The sequence below is a fragment of the Geospiza fortis genome, unplaced genomic scaffold (genome assembly GCF_000277835.1).
Source record: "Geospiza fortis unplaced genomic scaffold, GeoFor_1.0 scaffold138, whole genome shotgun sequence".
NCBI lineage: Eukaryota > Metazoa > Chordata > Aves > Passeriformes > Thraupidae > Geospiza > Geospiza fortis.
Genome location: NW_005054307.1, coordinates 10331779 through 10351523, shown reverse-complemented (window position 1 = coordinate 10351523; position 19745 = coordinate 10331779). Strand labels below are relative to the sequence as shown.

At 38.3% G+C, this 19745-nt stretch overlaps 2 protein-coding genes across 2 annotated transcripts in view; both read right to left on the bottom strand.

Moving 5' to 3' along the window:
- The window catches only part of LOC102033255 (macrophage mannose receptor 1-like), a 32298-nt gene extending 19609 nt beyond the window's left edge, over nt 1-12689 (bottom strand). Inside the window, exons 1-11 of the mRNA XM_031066813.1 lie at nt 12522-12689; nt 11141-11314; nt 9847-10008; nt 8806-8919; nt 7684-7830; nt 6337-6519; nt 5355-5509; nt 4075-4188; nt 3070-3185; nt 1947-2095; nt 870-1069 (exon numbers count right to left, since the gene is read on the bottom strand). Of these exons, the coding sequence (XP_030922673.1) occupies nt 870-1069; nt 1947-2095; nt 3070-3185; nt 4075-4188; nt 5355-5509; nt 6337-6519; nt 7684-7830; nt 8806-8919; nt 9847-10008; nt 11141-11314; nt 12522-12582 (1575 nt within the window). The 5' untranslated portion in view covers nt 12583-12689. The remainder of the gene's footprint in view (nt 1-869; nt 1070-1946; nt 2096-3069; nt 3186-4074; nt 4189-5354; nt 5510-6336; nt 6520-7683; nt 7831-8805; nt 8920-9846; nt 10009-11140; nt 11315-12521) is intronic.
- Nucleotides 12690-14796: 2107 nt separating this feature from the next.
- Nucleotides 14797-19745, bottom strand: part of LOC102033094 (macrophage mannose receptor 1-like) — a 33006-nt gene continuing 28057 nt past the window's right edge. The window contains 5 exon segments of the mRNA XM_031066809.1: nt 14797-15765; nt 16396-16428; nt 18446-18607; nt 18818-18934; nt 19366-19518. Of these exon segments, the coding sequence (XP_030922669.1) occupies nt 15596-15765; nt 16396-16428; nt 18446-18607; nt 18818-18934; nt 19366-19518 (635 nt within the window). The 3' untranslated portion in view covers nt 14797-15595.

Genomic DNA, 19745 nt, shown 5'->3' with positions numbered 1-19745 from the left:
TTGGACTGGAAAAGATAAAATGGATACAGAAAGTTGTTGTGGACCCCAGCTGAGGAAGAGGTTTTCATATTGAGGTGAAAGCATACAAATACAAAATACACTTTCTGCCATGAGGAACATACATTCTTGGACTAAGGATATGTTTAACAGGACTAAGTGCTTGACATTTTATAGAAATGCTAATTAGCAATTTGGTAAATGGCAGAAACAATTTAATCATAATTACATGTGACATAGAAGCTCAGACCCTTGTAAACACAGGAATAAAATCAGCTCTGGTCTCCCAACAGTCAGAGACTCTCAGGAAAGAAAGTGAGAGCAGACTTATATAGAGACATGGAAGAGCAATGCTGCATATTTGTTTACTTGGTCTGTATTGCCTTTTCTTTTTCCTTTGCAAAAAGGAGAGCGTTTTAAGGAATTTTTAGCTAAATCAAGAGAGTGCTAAAAAGTTTTACTTGTTGTAATGGGTCACCAACTAAACCCAGATCCAAAAGTATTGCCACAAGTATCACATGCTGTGTGGGAAAAGGGCGCCAGAGGGGCACATTATCTCTCAGAAACTGCCAGCTCTTGAGATGTAATAAATACCATGTTTTTTCTGAAGTTCCAAACACCTGGAAGCAAATAAACTAGGTGAGGTTCTCACCTGGCATTTAGATAAAAGAAAGCATATTTCTAGCACTCTGTTCATCATTTTCTGTTGTTGACTTTCATTACATTTGATGGATCTTTTTCCCCATGTTTCTTCGCTTTGAATACCAAAGAGAAGATCGTTCCCAAATAATGCCCCAGCATCCTGGTGACCAGGGCACTGTCCTCTGGTCTGGGCCATGCTGGGGCTCCCAGAGAAGTGGGCACACACTTACTTTGAGGCACGAGTCTGCCCGCGAGGCTCTGTCCCAGCCTTCGGCACACGCAGCTGCAGGGACCTGGCCTGGAGGAGCAGGAGGTGGCACTCCTGCTGCCCGCTGTTTGCAAAGATAATTTGATGTCTTCTCACAGCTAACGACATCCCATAATCCAGCTGCAATTCCAGTCCCCATGACAACACAGCCTTGCTCTTTCCCTTTGTGATGTGGAAAAGAAATTAGTAAAACCAAAGATTTAATTGTTGTCTAAGGAATGAGACCTTTGTTTTTATTAATTGAAAATTATGAAAAGAAAGATGCAGATTATGATATGAAAAATATCCTGGATATAAAACTATTTTTAATATCAGCTGTCAGAGGCCAGATATGGGCCAATGAGGCCCACAGACACAGTTCTACCAAAACCAGAGATCTGCAGCTTCAGAAAACAAATCTTCCTTATCTTGCCAGCCCAGGGGAAATCACAGGGGAAATGGCCCTTGATTAAATTTACATACGTAATAGATGACCTGACAAGTACTTTGGAGTTCTCAGTATCCTGATAACTCAATTTCAAGAAGGGTGATGTCAAGCACAGCAAGTTTGCTTTAAGGCAGAACTAGCTGTGTGAAGGCAAGAGCTCACAGGTAGCTGCTAAGCTGTATTGCTGAAATGCCAAAGTGCTTCATGTTCACTGCTCATTTCTCACATATGCACATTGTGGGTCAAAAATCTGTCCAGAATAATTTTTCTAAAGCTGATGAGTTGTTGTTAATAGATGTTAAAAATGGCAAAAATAATTATACCATGGACCTTGTTAGCTCCTATACAGTACTGCCTTCAGCCTACCCTACCAAAATCTGTCTCTGCACACCTTGGCAGGAGGTTGACTTACACCAACACCTGTAGCTCAGCTGTGACAGTGCTGGGTGCGCTGGTGTCAGGCACAGTGACACAGTGATGGTGCTGGCCATCAACAGCCACAGGCACAAAACACAGTGCCCACTCTAATTTCTAACCAGGGGAATGGGTGCACAAACCTGTGTGAGCTGCAGCTGCACTCCTGTGGCAGGGCTGAGCCCATGCAGGGCTTACCTGGCATGGCTGTGTTCCAGTGTGTGAAATGAGCAGTTTCTCCATTGGTCCACCTGAAACTCCCTTGCTCTTCTGTGTCAGAGAGACCAATCCAGAAATATTCTTCAGACCTCAGCCCCATCAGACTAATCAGAAAGGTTTGCTCGTTTCTGCAGTGGGAAACAGTGTCCATTCACAGCCTGTTAGTGTGCAATATTCATCTAAGTCATACAGAGGAGTGTTAACATGACCCCAAAACAGAAGCTCCTCAGTGAAGTCCAAGCAAAACCATGGCAGCCTTTAAACTGCAGTCAAAAGAATTTAATGAGGGACAACTTTCTCCTTACACCTGAATGCATCTGAAAAATCACAAATTGCTGCTCCCATAGGCTTCTCATTGTATTCTACTCTTTTCACTGTCTTTCCAATCTCTGAGGTGCCTCAAACAGACCACCTAGACAGGACCAAGCTGTCAGCTTTGCTACCCATCACCTCTGAAGGCAGTCCTGTTACTCAGGGGACATATAGCCTCTGAAGCCTGAGAGGGATGTAGGTAGATTAGAGATAATACATTCTGGCTATGGGAGAGGGCAGGTTCAAGGGAAGATTTCCTACATTTGTTCAAAATTTGCCTTAGAAGGTAGATTAGGAAAATATTTTTATTAAAGCTTTCCTATCATAATGAGAAACCACCTACCAATAAGTAGATGAAAAATGTAATACCTACTTTCCAACAGAAAAAATCCCAGCAAACAAAAAAATCCCAAAGAACCCAACAAAACAACAAAACAAAACAAAACAAAACAAAACAAAACAAAACCAAAACAAAACAAAAAAAACCCAACAAAAATACCCCCACCAAAGCCAGAAGTTGCTTTAATTATGAATTGAAAGATAAGAGGAAACTGTTTAACTCAAGAAGCCCTGAAATTTGAAAGTTACTGTGATGGATGAAGTGATAGCCATGCAACATTGAGATGTTTGGCTTGGGTTTATTTTTCCTGCATGGATGATCCTTGCATGCCTTGCAACAATAATATTTTTTGAAAATGCTGACAAAACACTTTGATGGGATCAAAAAATGGAAAATTCTTGGAAGTTTCTCCATTAAAAGCATTGATTTTTAAAGAAGTTATTTTCCCACCTGCTTTCCACCGTAGCTAGATAAGCTTTGCTCTGTTCACATGTCTTATTTGCTTCTGAGAATGTCAAAAGTGCAGAACCCACCAAGTAACAGTGAAAATCATATCTTTTCCAGCCCTGTGACAAACATAAGATTTTTAATGTGCAGTGGAAAAATACTTCAATGTAGAAATTTCTCTGCTCTTATGTGTATAAATATTAAATGCTCAAATTGTTGCAGCTGACTTTAAAACTAAGATGAGACTGGGCTGATCTGTTAGTAAACAAAAGCTTTTTCTTTGATGTTGTTCACTCCTACAGGAGGCCTTTTTGTTTAAGTGATGACATTAAGATCTCAGTTTTCATCTCATTTTTGCATACATGACTTCTCAAAGAAAATTGTGATTATGCTATTTGCTGTGGCTTTCCAGGGCTCTGTAAAGTTGAGATTATGCAAACTGAATCTATAAGGAGCCTGTGATTTATTCAGGGGGACCTGCAGCTTCAGCTTTCCAGAGCTGCACAATCAGACATAATGAAATACCAAAATATTGCAATACAGAAATGTATTCACATACAAGCACAGTCCCCAAGAGCTGTCCCTGTCACTCCCAAGTACAAGGAGTGAGGAGATTTTCTGAGCCAAGAGGAATCCAGGAGTGCTTGTTTTCAGGGAGAGCAGAAAGGAGGAATATCAGTAAAACAAGCCCACTTCTTCCTGCTCTTACAGAGATCTCTGCTGACCAAAACAGACACAATGCTTTTCTGAATCACAGGGCAGCTCATCTGGGGATGGAGAGCAAGGCAGTATTCACTTACATGTACATCAATCTCAAGTTTCTTGAAAATTTTCAGAACAGAAATGAAAAATGCACATCTATTATTAAACTGCTAGCAGGAAAGGACCAGGTTGCCTCAACAGTAGATTTTCTATAAGATACAAAGACAGTATCCAAAAGAAGCAAGAACAAGTAAATTAATTCCTGTACATTTTTTCAAAGATTACTATTTATGAGAGAGCATTTACTTTCTGGCAGCCTAGGTCCTCGATTGTCTCTTTTTCAGAGGATTGTGATGAAGGCTTCTTTTTACAGATGTAACCAAGTTGCTTATTACAAGCATCAGTTGCCCAGTATCCATCCTAGAATAGCAGGGAGAAGGAAAAAATGTCAAGAAAGGGCATAAATAAGCACAGCTAGTGGTTTTTCTCTTTCTTCACAAGGCCAGCTAGAGATTTATTTTAAAAAGTATACACACCTGTAAGTACTAGTTTAAGATTCATTTAATGCTGTTTTCAGGTGAAAGAAGGAAATTAACATTTTGAAGTCTCAACATTACTTCTTATCATAACTTTTAAATGAAAGGGTTTGTAAAGATCCATCTGTGCTGATAGGATCTGCTTTTGGAGCAAGATTATTTCACTACAATGCTGGAAAAAAGATTAATTAAACTGAACTAATGCACATCTGCTAGGGTTGCAGTAAATCTAACTATTTTATCCATCAAAGAATCTGAATATGGCTGATTACTTTAAAAAAATATAGTCTATTTAAGAAGAGCTTTCCCCTCATCCCCTCATAAAAGCTGATTTAGGATCAATTCTTTTGGTGCCTAATACTGACAAACATTAACATTATTCTATGACATAAAAGTTCTCTCAATAACAGTATGCTTTTAATACCAGCATTTTAAATTTTTTTCTTTCAAAATCCATGACAGTTTTTGTGTGCACATACATGTGCATGCACATACAGGTAAATGTATCAAACAATCGTGTTGCAAGAAAATGAAGTTTGTGAGTCAAGCAGTCAGAAATACTATAGAATTTTACATTCTTTTTTTTGCAGGTAGATGACAGCTGGAGAAACATGTCCTAGTGCCAGGTCTCTGTGTCTCAATGCCATGTCCCAGTGACATGACACTAAGGGACAAAATTGTCTATCTGATTGGAATATGAGGTATGTGAATAGCACCTATGGTACTCACATAGGGTATAAACTAGTTCATCCCTATTCCTCTCCCAGAGCTTAAACTTTTTCTTTGCTGAAACCAAGGGAAAGAATTTAATGTAAAATTTCTGGATCAGAACTTTCACCAGACAAGGAATTTCAGAAGGGGTTACTAGGAAAACACTTCCTCTTCTTCTGATGTCTCCTGACCTCTGAACTTGTCTTCTGGTTGATATCGAATTTTGGAGCAAAACTATTTCAAGATAACATAAGGAATGACCCCTGCATAAGCAGATAAGTGATTTTGGGTGGGTGCAGTCAGTAATTTGCAGTGCTGTGAGAGGAGTGCACGCTGTACCTGCCCCTTCATAGCGGCGCAGTGCTCCGCACCGCTGGTGTAGGTGGGATACCGGCGCTGCCATTTGGTGAACGTCACAGGCGTCCCGTCGCTCCACTCGAAGTAGAAGTGAGTCTTCAGGTCATTCAGACCCAGCCACAGCTCTTCTGTTGGTTCTGAAGTATGAAAAGAAATAGGTTTGGTTATTTTCCATTGTGCAGTGAATGCTTCCACATGCAGAACAATCAGGGAGTGATAAATTTGGCATGTGGTATGCAAGAGGTGGTCTTTGTGCTTTTATAAAAATGCTGTTTCCTCTCAGATCTCTATAAGAGATACATTGTGGAAAAAACATCAGATTCCATTCAGAAATGCTGATTTTAATGAGCATAAGGCTCTTTATAGGTGACAGGAGATTTTTGCAAGCTTTGTGTGAACATCAAAATAGTTCTGAGCATGAAGACATTGAATGGCTGGACATTAGAGCACTTGTTGGCCCATCAGGTATTGGCCCATCAGGTGTGTTCACCAAGGCCAGCATCTGCAGTGTCAGGACTGGTTACTACAGATCCAAGGAGTATCAGAAGTAAAAAGATATTTTTTTCTTAGAAGGACATATAGCAAGAGGTTAGCATCAGCAAGAGGTTTGAATCTCAGCAAAAGCTTATCTTCTAGGCTTGTAGCTCAGTTCTAAAGCCTTGTACATGGAATATAGGTGCCAAAAGTGCAATCATTAGAGATCTTTATGTGTCTCTGGAAAGAACATCTTTTTTTTTTTGTTTCCTTCTTCTCCTCCTTTATAATGTTTTACAACGTGGTATATTTCTTGATAAACATAGATATAGTTCTGTATTTATGCAACAGCAACAGCATAAAAGAGCATGGTAAGTTGGATTCAGTCTTTCACTTGTGACATTTCAGAGAAATATTAAACTTTAATATGAAGTTCAGCTTTTATGTCACAGATGGAGCAAATGCAATACAGGCTTACATATATACTCACTGTAACCAAGCTGTGACACTAGAAAGCTGTATTCAGCAATGTTGTGGATGCTTGCCAAATCTCCATCTTGCTTTTTACATGAAGACAGAGCATCTTCCCATGTTTTGGGGTCCCGGTGAATGCTGTAGCAGTGACCTGCATATGGCCACCAGCCATCCATGCACTGAACAGGCCTCAATTCCCCTAAAATCAGAACACAATTTTTCAGAACAAGAGGAAAATAGAGGACACTAGGATGAGATCTCTTGAGTACGCTTTACAAAAATGGAACCATATGAATAAACATAAAGCTGTAGTTGGCAATGCAAAATACATTCAAATTAAAAGCAAATATCGTTAAGGCACAGGATGCTAAATATGTAAATACAATGAATTCTCCTTAAACAGAGAACCACTTAAAAATGCCCACATTGTTTCAGAAATGCAATTTGAAATAATGATCTGTGAGAAAAGAGAGAACAAAGCGGACATCAGCCTCTCCTCTCTTTGTCCCCCAGAGCCACTCAGTCTTGTGCCGACTGTGGTGACTCACTTTGGCTCTGCCTGCTGGTCTGTGGTTTCTCACAAACAAACTTATTTTCAGGTATGGAAAAGCGTGAAGCAGTTCTTTGACAACTGCAGGTCAGTAAACCTTGTAAATTAGTGGGGACTTTGCATATCCTCTCAGTGGCATATTTATAACTTAAATTCTTAAAAACTTACCTTGGTCTTACTTTAAAAATAGAATCCTGTGTTTCATTTTAATGTTAATACTGGAATAAAGATTCTCTGAATTTATTTGTCTACTTTCTTTAGCATAACCCATTCTTTAAAAGTAGATTTACAACATTCCCAGGTGATAGTCTCCAGTGGACCCTCGCACATGGGCCATGCTCACAGCCGTGCTGGTGCATTGGGGGAGCCCACAGATGCAACAAGGTCTGTGTCAGTGTTGTTGCTGCTCCTGCTCTGCTCATAGGAAACCAAAGCACTGCAAAATGCAGATATCAGACAGAGGAGGACTTTTTCACAAATATAAAAGTAACCACAGGTATTCATTTGGAGCAAAGGAGAATAATATTTCTACCATATTTATGCAAATTTGTCTTTTGGCTCTGGTTACCATGACAGAGCATCTACAATCTGTCTTGCAAGAATGAAAGACAGAGTGATGGAACAAAATAATAATATTCTCCTATGAATGTTTAATACACAAAGGGAGAAAAAAGGCAGAATATAAAAGTCTGTGTGTTGTGTATAGCTGTGTTTTTTGAAGGTTTCTAGCATCTTTGTTGTAAAAATAATGTTGCGTACAAGTTTCTCTTTCTAGAAGTCATAAAAAACTTTCTTTGTATTTGACTAACCTACCTTTGGGCATAATATCAGGCTTTGAACTGAAGGATCCTTTTTTACAAATGTAGCCTAGTCTCTGGTTGCATGCCTGGTTTTCCCATTTACCATTCTTTCTGGGATTCAACAGTCCACAGATTTTCCCAGGGAGCAGGAAGGGACTTCCTTTAAGTAAAAGAGAAAATAGAATATCACAGCAAGAAATTAATAAAAATATTAACAAAAACATCATATTACCAGTGGACACATTTGCTTTTTATGATTCCTTGAATCACTAATAGGAAGAAGCCCTTCCCTACAGGATAACTGCCTCGAAGTTTGTACAATGCTACCATTAGTCAATAGTCTGAGAGAGAAATAATGACCCTCCACTGACTTTGTTATCAGGATAGTGCTGGGAAATGTCTTATTCTTTTCCTGACACTCTTGTTCTTACAGGAAGAACTGCTGAAATTGGACATTTATCTTGTGTCAAAAACTTCCAAACTTTTGAATATTGAGTTTTAAGCTATATTATCCTTCCAGTATATTTCAAGAGTTTCACAATTCTGCTTTCCTCTGAAATAGCTTTTTTATTTTCTGTTGCAGTGTGTACAAACCTCTATAAGCAGCAAAGGAAATTTCCTGATACAGCTCTTGAAAACTTAGAGAAGAGTTGAATATGAGGAACACCATAAAACCCACCCCATTTCCTTGTGCAATTTTCCATAAACTGTTGTGGAATCATAAGCTGGCTCCCTAAGCTTCTCAATAGTATTTAGAATTTCTCCAAACAACATAGAGACATTATTTGCTAAATATTTTGCTACCTTTGGAAGATTTGACTTATATTCACACTCATGGACAACATGTTATGGAAAATTCTGATCTTTGATGTGTAGGGTTATGTATCACTCCAATGACACTCTGTTTTCATAAACAAGCTCTCTGTTTAGATAAGAGAATGGAATAATATGCTATAACTGATATCCACAATGAACTTTGTGATTTGAAAATGTTCATCTTAAAACATGGATCTAGATCTTGAGCTATTGTAAATCAGAATGGGCTTTCCTGAAATAAAGTTAGGTAGAACAATTTATATTAGTTGGTGCCTTATCAGAAGTAATTCAAAGATTACAAATTAGATATATCTCTTACCTGGAGCCCAGTTTAAATATCTGAAAGGGCTGCCCCCAGCCCATTGCCATCCACTGTTGAAGTCCAAAGCATTCAATCCAATCCAGAAGGCAAAACCAAATTCTTTAGTTAGCTCTGAATTAGAAAAAGAAATCCGTCAGTTGTATCTCTCTATTCTTATTCACAGTAAGAGCATCTAAAAGAAATTAAGTGTAAAGTAAGAAATTCATATTTCTTATTTTAAACCAGCCCCAGACCAGTACTTTCTGCATTACTGAGATGCGTTGATTACAAAAAGTAAAATTTGTAAATGAATCTATATTGATTTACTAGAGATCTTAGTAGGGCAAATCAACATCTTATTTCACTATTTAAATAAGACTTTATTTTTTTCACTAGCTTTTATTAGAACACAAGACATGAAAAAAAACCCTGATGTTCATAAGAGCATTTAGCTAAAAGTCTTCTGTAACAGATTTAATGGAGTAAAAGAAAAAGCCAATTTGTCAATAAGTTTTTTCCCAGCTTTTTTTATTATGAGAGTTCTTTCAAAGCCTATTTCAAAGAACTATTTATAACCAAAGAGATGTTGTGATACCTGTACCTGAAATCCACAGGAGTTATTTTGATTTTATGTATGAAAATGTGTCCATATTAGGACCAATCTAACCATCACCATATGTTCTCCTGAAAATATCAATAATCCTTGAAGCACAGTGGCAAAAGGTAAATTAGAGGACCAGCCCATAGCCCTGGTCAGGTTTGAGTGCCCTTGCACAAAGGTGAGCAGATGAAACCCTTCCCCTGGGACCGACTGCAGGAGCTGCAGGAGCTCCCATCTGGAGCTCAATGCTGGCATGGGGACATTTCACTGCCAAAGAGGTTTGTGAGCAATGCTTCATTAAAAAGCCCCAGGCAGTGGAAGGGCAGTTCAGAGCATCTCCCTTTGGTGTCTGCCCAACCATCCCAACACCCTGCCCTCTTTGCTCCCTGAGGCAGATAACAAGGCAGTCCATCGCTTCATCACAGCATTTTTTAAGGTCTTGTTCTCTGTCCTTTTACCTCCTACATATGCTTGCTCCTGAATCTCTGTAATGCTCAGTAGTTCTGCATTTTGCTGCTGACAGCTTTTCCTTGCTTGGTGCCATGTTAGGGCTGATTCTGAGTTTATCTGGTAGTGAATGCCGGTTGAAACGTCTTCTGTCCAAAATCTTTCAGTGTTGTCTGGAAGAAGTGACATAAAGCACTGTTCTAGTGGACTCGCATATACCAACTAAAAGAAAATGAAGTGTGTAATAATGCAGAATCTCTAAATGCTAAGCATCAGGAAAAAAAAAGAAACAAGTCTAGGCATCAAATTAGAATAATGTATATTTTTTAAATTAAAAATATTATATAAGATTTCTATATTTTTAGAAAGGAGTGAATTTTTCTTCCAATATTTGTTTTTGAATTTTCTAATACTGCAGATGCAATTCTAGGTAAACCAGACATATCTATTGATTGAAATAAAGAGATTCCAGGGTAAAGTCAGAGGAGAAAAGCAACAATGTAGGTGAACTATGACCCTGGAGGCTCTTCATGCCTCCAGGGTAGGAATGGGTAGGAACTCCCTCTTAGCTCACCATCAAGAGAAGCAGTTTTTCCAAAAATGATGGAAACTGGCCTTTGACAGCTTGAGAAACAACAGAAGAACTCTGTGCAACACCAATTTACAGCTCAGCTGCTGTCTTTGCAGAGCAACCAAACCTGGTGAAGCTGATGTGTTCTTGGGAAGGGCATTGGCAAGACCAATGTTTGTGTCCTGAACTGGAAGGATCCAAACATAAGTTCGGTGCAGAAGATATAACAAAGCTGGAGGAGGAAGATAATTCTCACAGCAGCATTTTTGTGTAGGCTAGCAATAGGAAACTAGAATAAGGTAGAAAATTAAAGGGAAAAAACTAGAAAATAGCAGTTTAAGTAAGAATTGATCTATAGGGAATGCCTGAGGAAGGAAGAAAAATAGGAATGTTTTGAAAGGAAGATGAATGTCTAAATAATAAGACAGATGTCTAAATTCATGCTGTTCATGCCACACACTTAAGTCCCGCAAAAGAACCTCTTCACCCCTCTGGTTCACAATGGGAAACAGTCACCTCCAGCATTTGAGTCAGAACCTTTCTGGGCTGCATCACTCTTGCTCTCCATTCCCTTCAGAGAGAGGTCTTGGCCTTTGGGACTAGTGTCCTGTCAGGTGGTTTTCATTTGGGCTACTCTAACAAGGTCAGGCAGGCAGGTGTGCAGCTGGCGGCTCGTGAAAACCCTGGTAGCTCAAGAGATGGTCTGCAGTTAATGAATAAAATGCAAGACTTACTTATCAGTGGGCAAAATCCATAGACTTTATCGGCATCAAAATCTGAAGTTGTTGCACACCAGAGCAGCCCATCTGACCTGCCAGCATCTGTGCACTCATTGTACTGCTTGTCTTTGTATTTGAAAGGGAATACACAAGGCTGTCCATTGGCATTTCCTCGCAATGTAAAAGTAACTGGGAGGGAATAAAAGTGTTAAAGGACATGAAAATAAGAATAAAATAATATATCTAAATTTCTAGTAATGGATCTATCTATTATATATTTGTCTATCTAAATTGAGAAGTTATGCAATCTTTTAAAATTTATTTTTATTATAATTTCCTACCTAGCGTGGCTACAGATTTTAAATAAGATGTTTTAATAAAATGAGCAGTTTAAATACTGTGGTTAGAGTTTGATATGTATACACAGTAGGCAAGTCAAATTCTGTGATGAAAGTTGGTGATACCTTGTAGCTTCTGAAGAGAGAAAAACTGCAATAGAAACAATAGTAAGTTCACTGCCTTTCTGTTTTCTGCTCAGCTCAGTAAGTTTGCTTTATTTGCTTGATTACTCTATCCATCTATTCCTTAACTGTTAAAAGAAAAAGGGTGGCTGACCAGAGAAAATACAGACCAGATTGTCATGAGCATATTTACACAGTGAAAATTTTAGGTTTCAGTTACACATTTCTCTGCTTGGAGAAGTCTTGCAGATTCATCCTGAACTCAGATGCTTTAAGGTTAGCAATGTTTCATATTTTTAAACTATTACAGTATAATGGGAATGTTCTTTTATGGTGGCATTTCTTGGTATAGACTCTCGGTCTCACATTCATGCAAACTCGTTCCTCCACTCAGTTCTCCACACATTACTGCTTTACCATTTCTCTCTATAACTATACCCAATGACTGATAAACATGTTGAGAGTAGAGCTGTTCTTCTAATTTGGTGAGGCTGGAGGGGAGGAGCCAGTTCTTCCTTCTCATACCTCATGTCGTGGGGCAGAAAGAGAAACTCACACAGCTATCGTGCAAATATGTAAATCCCTCAACTGATCACTGCACCGTGGGTGTGATGAGGAAGGTAAATGGAAAGACGTCCATGCTTCCTCATCTTCCCTTTCCCTCCCACACAATGCCATCTGATTCAATATTTCCACTGAAAGAAATTCCAGTTTAAAGATCCTTCTCTTATTACCTCATTTTTTCCATCATCCCTACACCTCCCACCCTTTTATTCTGTGAATTAAGAACTGCCAGGGTACCCAACATACTTTTTAGATCATGTATCAATCTGATAAAACATACAAAATAATCAATTTATGCATTAAAACTGTAAAGATGCCCAAGGTAAAGCATTTTCATATCTAGTTTAATACAAAACTAGCAGGAAACTTACCTGATGACTGTAGTGAACATTGCATGAGGGAAAGGAAAACTAGAAACCTGGAGAAACTCATTGCAAATGTAACTTGCTTCCCATTCTTCTGCCACAAGTTGGATTAGAAGATTGGCAATATTTAAAAATCCTTCTCTCTGCCGATAGTGATGGGTCCTTCTCTGTGTCAACGGGTTGATGGATAAAGCTCAGTACTCTAAATAAGGAAATGTCCTGTCACATGGTATTTTGAAATAACTGGAGTGCACTCTGTAAACACTGCTCTCTTTGAAGAGCAAGTCCCTTCCAAAAGTGAAGTCTCCATCCTTGTAACTAGAGGTGGAGACATTTGTCGTCTTCTGTGACATTGCTAACATAAATTCAGGTTAGTTGTTGGGGTGCTACACAGGACAGACCTGGAAAAGCAACTTGAGAATTAGGGACAAGAAACCAGCACTGAAATATCATTGATTAAAGCCCTCTGTTTTAACCCTTACATCTCAGAAACAGAGACAAAATCCCAGTGGTTCAATACATGGCAATATGTCACAGCACTATGTATATGTAGAAGAAAGAGAGCAAACTTTGCAGAAACTGCAGATTTTGGTGAGCTCTTGCTCACTTTGAGGCAAAATTAACATTTTTACATTGGTTTATTTGATCTCAGTTTGGGGCTGGTTTGTTCATAATTGCTTATCAAAGACCTGAAAAAAGTGATGTTCAACACTGTAGTCTAGTGGTAAGCTTCCATGTAACACAAAGGAAATTTGTGCCTGGAATACTTTAAAACTTTACCAAGTAAAAGGATATGTTTATCTATCTGAGAAATTCCTAATGAGGCTGTTTCAAGACAAAGCCAAAGACAAGCTAAATCCCTTTAACCTGTGAGCAAAGTGCTCATCTGAAGACTTGTATTGGCATGGCAGTTTTTGTACAAATATGCTGCAAAGCCCTACTGCAAATGTTCACAAGTCCTGCTATTCCTTCTGTTTATTTACATGAGTAAAATTAAAAATTGTGATAATGAAATTGAAAAAAATCAAGAAGTGAAAGAGCCAGTAGTGAGATATATATAGCAGATGAACAGTAGATGTCATAGGAGAAGCAACTATCATTGCTTTTCTTTTTAAATGTGTGTTGGAGAAAATTATTGCAAGAACCAGACAAACTTGTTGACTTGGCTGTAGAAAGTAGTAAGAGAGAAAATATTTTATGAAAAAAGTGTCTGGACTACAGCAAAGTTAGGAATTGAATGAATTGTTTAATAATAACTATTTTATTTGCAGGTCACATGAAGGGAGGGTTTAGCATGAGCAAGGCTTGCAAGAGTAGCTCTAAGTCATAGAGCTGAATGGCGCCTCAGGCACCAATGTGGTGGGGTACAAATAAAAGCTGACTTTCCTGAGTGAAACCATATTTCAGATACATCTAAAATAACAAAATAAAATTCTCTGACAAAGGAAATCCCAAGGTAAAACACTTGGAGGAAACAATTCCTGCCCATTTCTCTCCTTTTGCTCACTAAGTGGCAGCCTGGCTCTAGTTCAAACTGGGCTTTCTTCTCCCTCTGGTATAAATGGATGTCTGTGAGGATTCATCCAGGGCTAAGTGGTGGGGAAAGATTAGTGCAGACACTGGGGTAGGCTAAAAGAGGAATTGAGTACTTCAGAGCTCCCTCTTTGGCATGACCAACTAGCCTCATGCCAGTTGCAAACTTTTTGGGGTCAGCGTCTTGTGTGCTGCATAACACATTGTGCAATAGGCTGTTCTCAGCAGTGTCCTACACTCTTGCTTGTATTTAAACCAAGAAACCTGGATTTCAGTGCTTAGGAAAGCAGCTTCATTAGTTGGTTGGGGGGTTTTTTCCTGGTTTTTTTTTTTTTCTTCTTCTTCCCAACTTTCCAGCTTGCTCAATAGACTCTGTGCAGCCTGGGGAAGGCAGTTTCCTGGAGGTATCTGTGAAGCACTCTTTCTCATAAAGCATTTAGTTTGTATTTACAACTCACTTAAAAGGTATCTTGTAGTGCTTTCTACTGTTTTTCTGACATCTAAAATTTAGTCTCTTGCAGATTTCTAGTACAAAACCATCTGCTGCAATCCTTAGTTTTCAGTTCCTTTTTCTTGCGTTTAAAAATGAGAAGTTGGTGCTTATTCAAGCTGAATTCAAAGTGGTGAGGAGAGAAGCCCTTCTAGTTATTGACAAAAGAGTTATTGTGCTGACAGGAGCACCCTGCTTCCCCTTTCTCCTCACTTGATTCACAGGGAATGCTGAAGCTGAAAATTACACTAATAGAAAATTTATTTATTTATTTATTTATTTATTTCAAAGCATTAACAAAAAAAAGAAGCAAAAATATCAGGGTAAGAATATTTTAATTCATGTAGATGAACATAATACAGTTAAAAATCACATCATTGAATTGAAAGTGATTACAACTTATGCCTGATCCTAATATTCTTTGCTGACATCAACTGTGTTTTCCATAGCAGAAAATGAAGATAACAAGGTTTTCTATCCCAAAGTTTTCTGAGAAAAGAATGTGAAGCAATTTTATAAGTGTAATAGGATTTAGCCGTAAAGAACAGGAAAAGTACTGGTCTGATGCAGTGAAGTTTGTGGGGTTAAATGCATTCAAGTTTGCAAAAGAGTTAGATAGGTTCTAATTTTTGAGATTTTTTAGTGTCCACAATGTCATAGCAAGGCAGTTTCTAAATGGCATTCACACTTTATTGGGCATTCATTCTTACTAGTTGGCTTTCAGAATTTTTTTCCAGTACATGTAATTGTTTTTGACAAGTTTATTGCACAACCATCCTTGTTAAGGCACTTGAGAACATCTTGACCATTACAAAATTGTAACATCAAACTCTAATTCTGACTTTGTAAAATATGCATGATTAAAAAAAAATCAGCTAGTGCTAAAAGAGGAAAGTGATTTAATTTGTGTAATATTTAATGTAAGGTTACACTAGATCTCACTTAAGATCTCACTACAGACTTTTAACAGATCATGTTTTAATTTCAGCTAATAACTTGCCGCTCCAAGTAACATGCCACAGGACCCATTCTCACCAATTCTTCTGTCACCAAGACATCATCTTAATAATGTTTCATTGCCAGAATCTGTTGAGAGCTGGTTTTGTCTCTTTCTTTTGTAGAAATAGGCTGCCATGCCAGCTCCAAAAACAGTTAAAACCGCCAAGAAAATGAGTGGCCAAACAGAGGCATGAACAGGTGGGCGAGTCTCTTCATTCTTTTCCTTGCCTGAAATGGATCCACATAACCGTGAGAAACCATAGTAGCTTTTATTTTCACATACAACATGAAAAGCATGAAGGAGATGCCCTCCCCGGCCTGAACTTGAAGGCTGCAAATCTGAGCCCAGAATTGCTGCTGATCAGTAGTCAGGTCTCTGTTCCTAAAGCTAATGTGGTTTTAGTGGATCTGGGGTGCAGTGATGTACAATGCATGCAATAGATGCTTCTAAGAATGTAATGAAAATATATGCCTTAGATGGGTATGGGATGCTAATTATTGGAAATTAGTTTTACAATATTTTTGTTACATGATTTACAATATCTTTGTAAGAAACTTTCATATACATCTACATAGTTTCTAACAGCCTATTAAAGCACTCCATAGCTGTTCTCAAAGTGCTTCTCAAGTGTGGTCACTGCTGAGCTTGCCAGCCCAGGGCTGGCCCTGAGCAGTGCCACTGGCCAAGAACAGGTGAGTGCTCCTGTGCATCTGAAAGGCACCGTGGGGTCACCCTGACTGACTGATCACTGCAGCCCTCAGCAGGGCTTGTTCTCTAAAAGACAGTGGTTTCAGAAAACTCGTTTTAAGTTCTTCCTCTATTTAGATTTTTCTTAGTTTTCTTATGAACGCTCTTACCTTTTTGCTTTCTAGGACTCCCATTCGGCTCAACTTCAATTAATTTCAGAGAGAAATCACATGACACTTTATTAGAATCTGTATGTTTGACTGTTTGCAAAAATAGTACAGGAACAAAACCCCCTGAATTACTACCATTGCATTAGTAACATATATGTCTGCTGTAGAAGGCAACAAATTGAGGCAAAAAATACATTGCTAAGATTTCACCTTCCTACTTAACATTACTTAATCCACTTTTGAAACTTTATATTATTTTTATATTACCAACTTTAAAATACTGATTCTTTGCTATGTTCATTCAAAACATCTTTTCACATTTTTCCTGAAATATTAATTTTAATGTACTAAGAACATAATATATCACTCTGGAAATTAGTTTTACATGGCATATTTTGGGAAGATCTGCATGTCTAGATGCTACAAAATTTTTTGATTCCTAAAAATCTTCCTAAGAAAATGCCTACTGAATCACATGAGTAATCTTCCTATTAAACTCCATGTAAGACAGAGAAAAATTAAAGACCTTTATAACAATGTTTTGTGCTGTTGAAGAACTACAAAAAACCCCAATTTGGCACTCAGAAATGAAGAATTATGTGCATAGAATTAAAGAGTTCTAAATTATCATGAAAATATTTCTCTTCTTGGCCCTTCTACATTAGTTTGTGAACACCCTTGATACCCAGAGGAGAATTTATAAAGGCAAAATGTAAAGTGAAAGCAAAGCAGAATGCAAAATGAATAGATACAAAACAACAGTAATCCCTACTAAGGCAGGAAATAGTACATATGGGAGCTCTGTATGATTCAATGGATGAACTTCAGAGATTCCTTATTATTTTAGTACTATGGTGGATGGGATGTAATTTGGATGTTTTTAGTAAGTCTTTAATAAGGATTAATTGATTTACTGCCATGGGCATGTACTGATTTAAACACAGAAATGAACAGTGCATGGGAGATGACTATTTCTTGGTTACAGTTCAGCATCTTTTCTAATTAAAGACTACTTGGAAAATGAGTAAATGCTAACCCCAAATTTTCCGTTATTTTTTCACCACCTACCATGTCTTGAGATGTCTTAGCATTGAAATAAATTTTTTTCAACTTTTCATCTGAAAAATAGAATCTTAAAACTGGCTTTACAGCCAATCTTTTTGGGGTTTTTTTTGGAGGTTTTCAACATAGGACAGAAATGCTACCCATGATTTACTGGGAACAATGCACAATACAAAAGCAGGGAAACTAAACTTAATCCCACAGCTACTACAAAAGAAAGTCCAAAGGTTTAACAATGGCTACCTACATTTTTTTAGGTTAGATAGATTGACTTTTAATATCTAAGTTAGAAGAATAAAATGCTACTGCTTTCTTGCAGACAATTTCCTTTGTATCTCCATTTGGGAAAAATTCATGTGTTGTTTTATCTCTGAAGCATTAGTCTGGTATATACAGTACTGAGTGAAATTTTTTAGAAATGCTGATGAGACTTGTGAACTTCTCTAATAACTTGAAGTTTTCATTTAGAATGGGAGTATTCCTCACATCATTCATTATTGCAATACAAAGAGGTGACCTTTTAGAATCCCTGAGGCATTACTGAATCAGGGCCAACATGAAGCCAATTCGGTACATTGGGAAGTTATTTATTTTTTGAGAATAACAAGCTGGAAGAGGAATATTGATTATTCACATTGATTCCTCCTTGCAAGGGTATAATAACTGTTACAATAAGCAGTTCTTGGAATAGTCATACCCTGGCACAGCTGTTTGACATGTGCCATATCAATGCCTGTGTTAGGTACTCAAAAGTTTCTGAAAGTTTCATTCTCAACCTAGGCTGCTCAGGATGGCACTGTATTTCCATGTAGACAGTGATTTGGAGAGCTTGCAGTCTGCAAAAACAGGCAACTACAAATGGTTAGAGAAGTGGGATATGCCAAACCAAACTGCCAGGAATGACTCCCAGAGCTGTGGTGAAGGGCTGTAACAGTTCCTAGTGAACAGATCTGTCCCGCCCCTAAGGGCTGACACACTGAGGACTTACCTTTGGGTTTTTTGCAGATAAATCCTTTTTCAGCAGAGCAATCACTTTTCTCCCAGTAGCCAGATGGTGCAGTTATTTCCACACACTGATGCTCCACATCCAACTCTTTCTCCTCCCAGTTAACAAAGTCCAGGACAGCATTATCTAGCCACAACCACTGGCCTACAGAGCAACTCACAGGGTAAAAAAATTAACACTTATCTATTCATTAATATTTTAACTCCTCAACTCTGCAATCTACTTTTAATAACTATATTAAAGCCACTCTTCAGCAGAAACCCATGTTAGGTTTTTTTTTGTAAAAATCTGTAATTCTCAATTTCCTCATATTATCAATGCACTTTTCCATTAAAAATTGAAATTTAGACATACCTTCCACATTCTGATAAAGTCCTATCCAAAAGCCTCCTACTTTATTTCCAAGTGGTTGAATTTTATGAGTCAGAAAGTGAGATTCATCCATGTTTTCTACTGAAACCAAGGTAGCTCCTGAAAGGCATTAATAAGCAAATAACCATAACCTAGATGAGTAACCACTGTAATGACCTCCTCTTTTTAGTCTGTACAAACAATAGTTCCTGTACTAATGCTGCTCTGTTGGTGTCTCCACTGCTTCTTGCAGAAGACAATGTCCTGTAGGTAGTCAGAGGCTGTGGCCCCCACTGCTGCCCCCAGGATGGCGTCCCATGAGCCAGGACATAATGGGGAACTCACAAACAGGGAAGCTGTAGACCTGAGAGGACAGAAGGCTGCACAAAGTGACTCATGTCAGCTTATTTCCATTGTGCCAGACTTAGAACAGCTTAGTAGGTTAAAAAAAATAAAATTCTTTTTCCTTTCAAATCAATATCTTTACATTTTTTGATAGCTTTGTAAAGACATTGGTACAAATCTTTTTAGTTGATAATGAAGGCTCTCACCTAAGCGAGCACACTCAAGGGAGGCCAGACCCCAAGTTCTCCCAGCTGATGCTTCAAGGTAGAAGCAGTGATCTTGGTAAGGGATCCAAGCTTGGAGTTCATCTCCTTGAGGACAGTCTCCAGGCAGCTCAGCAGGGTCAGTAGGCGCTATCTCTAAAGAAGCCATGAAATGAAATATCACAATGAAATTGGTATTGCATTGTGAGTTGTCTCTGATTCTATGGCGTGTGTAAATAGTGTAGGATTTTTCTCACCCAGATTTATTTGTCTTGACATCTACTCATGGCTATTCCCACATACCCTCAACCCAGACAACAGGAAGAGCCAAGCAGTCAAAACTGTTAAACATCTTATTTTTCAAATCACATTTCTCAGGGGAA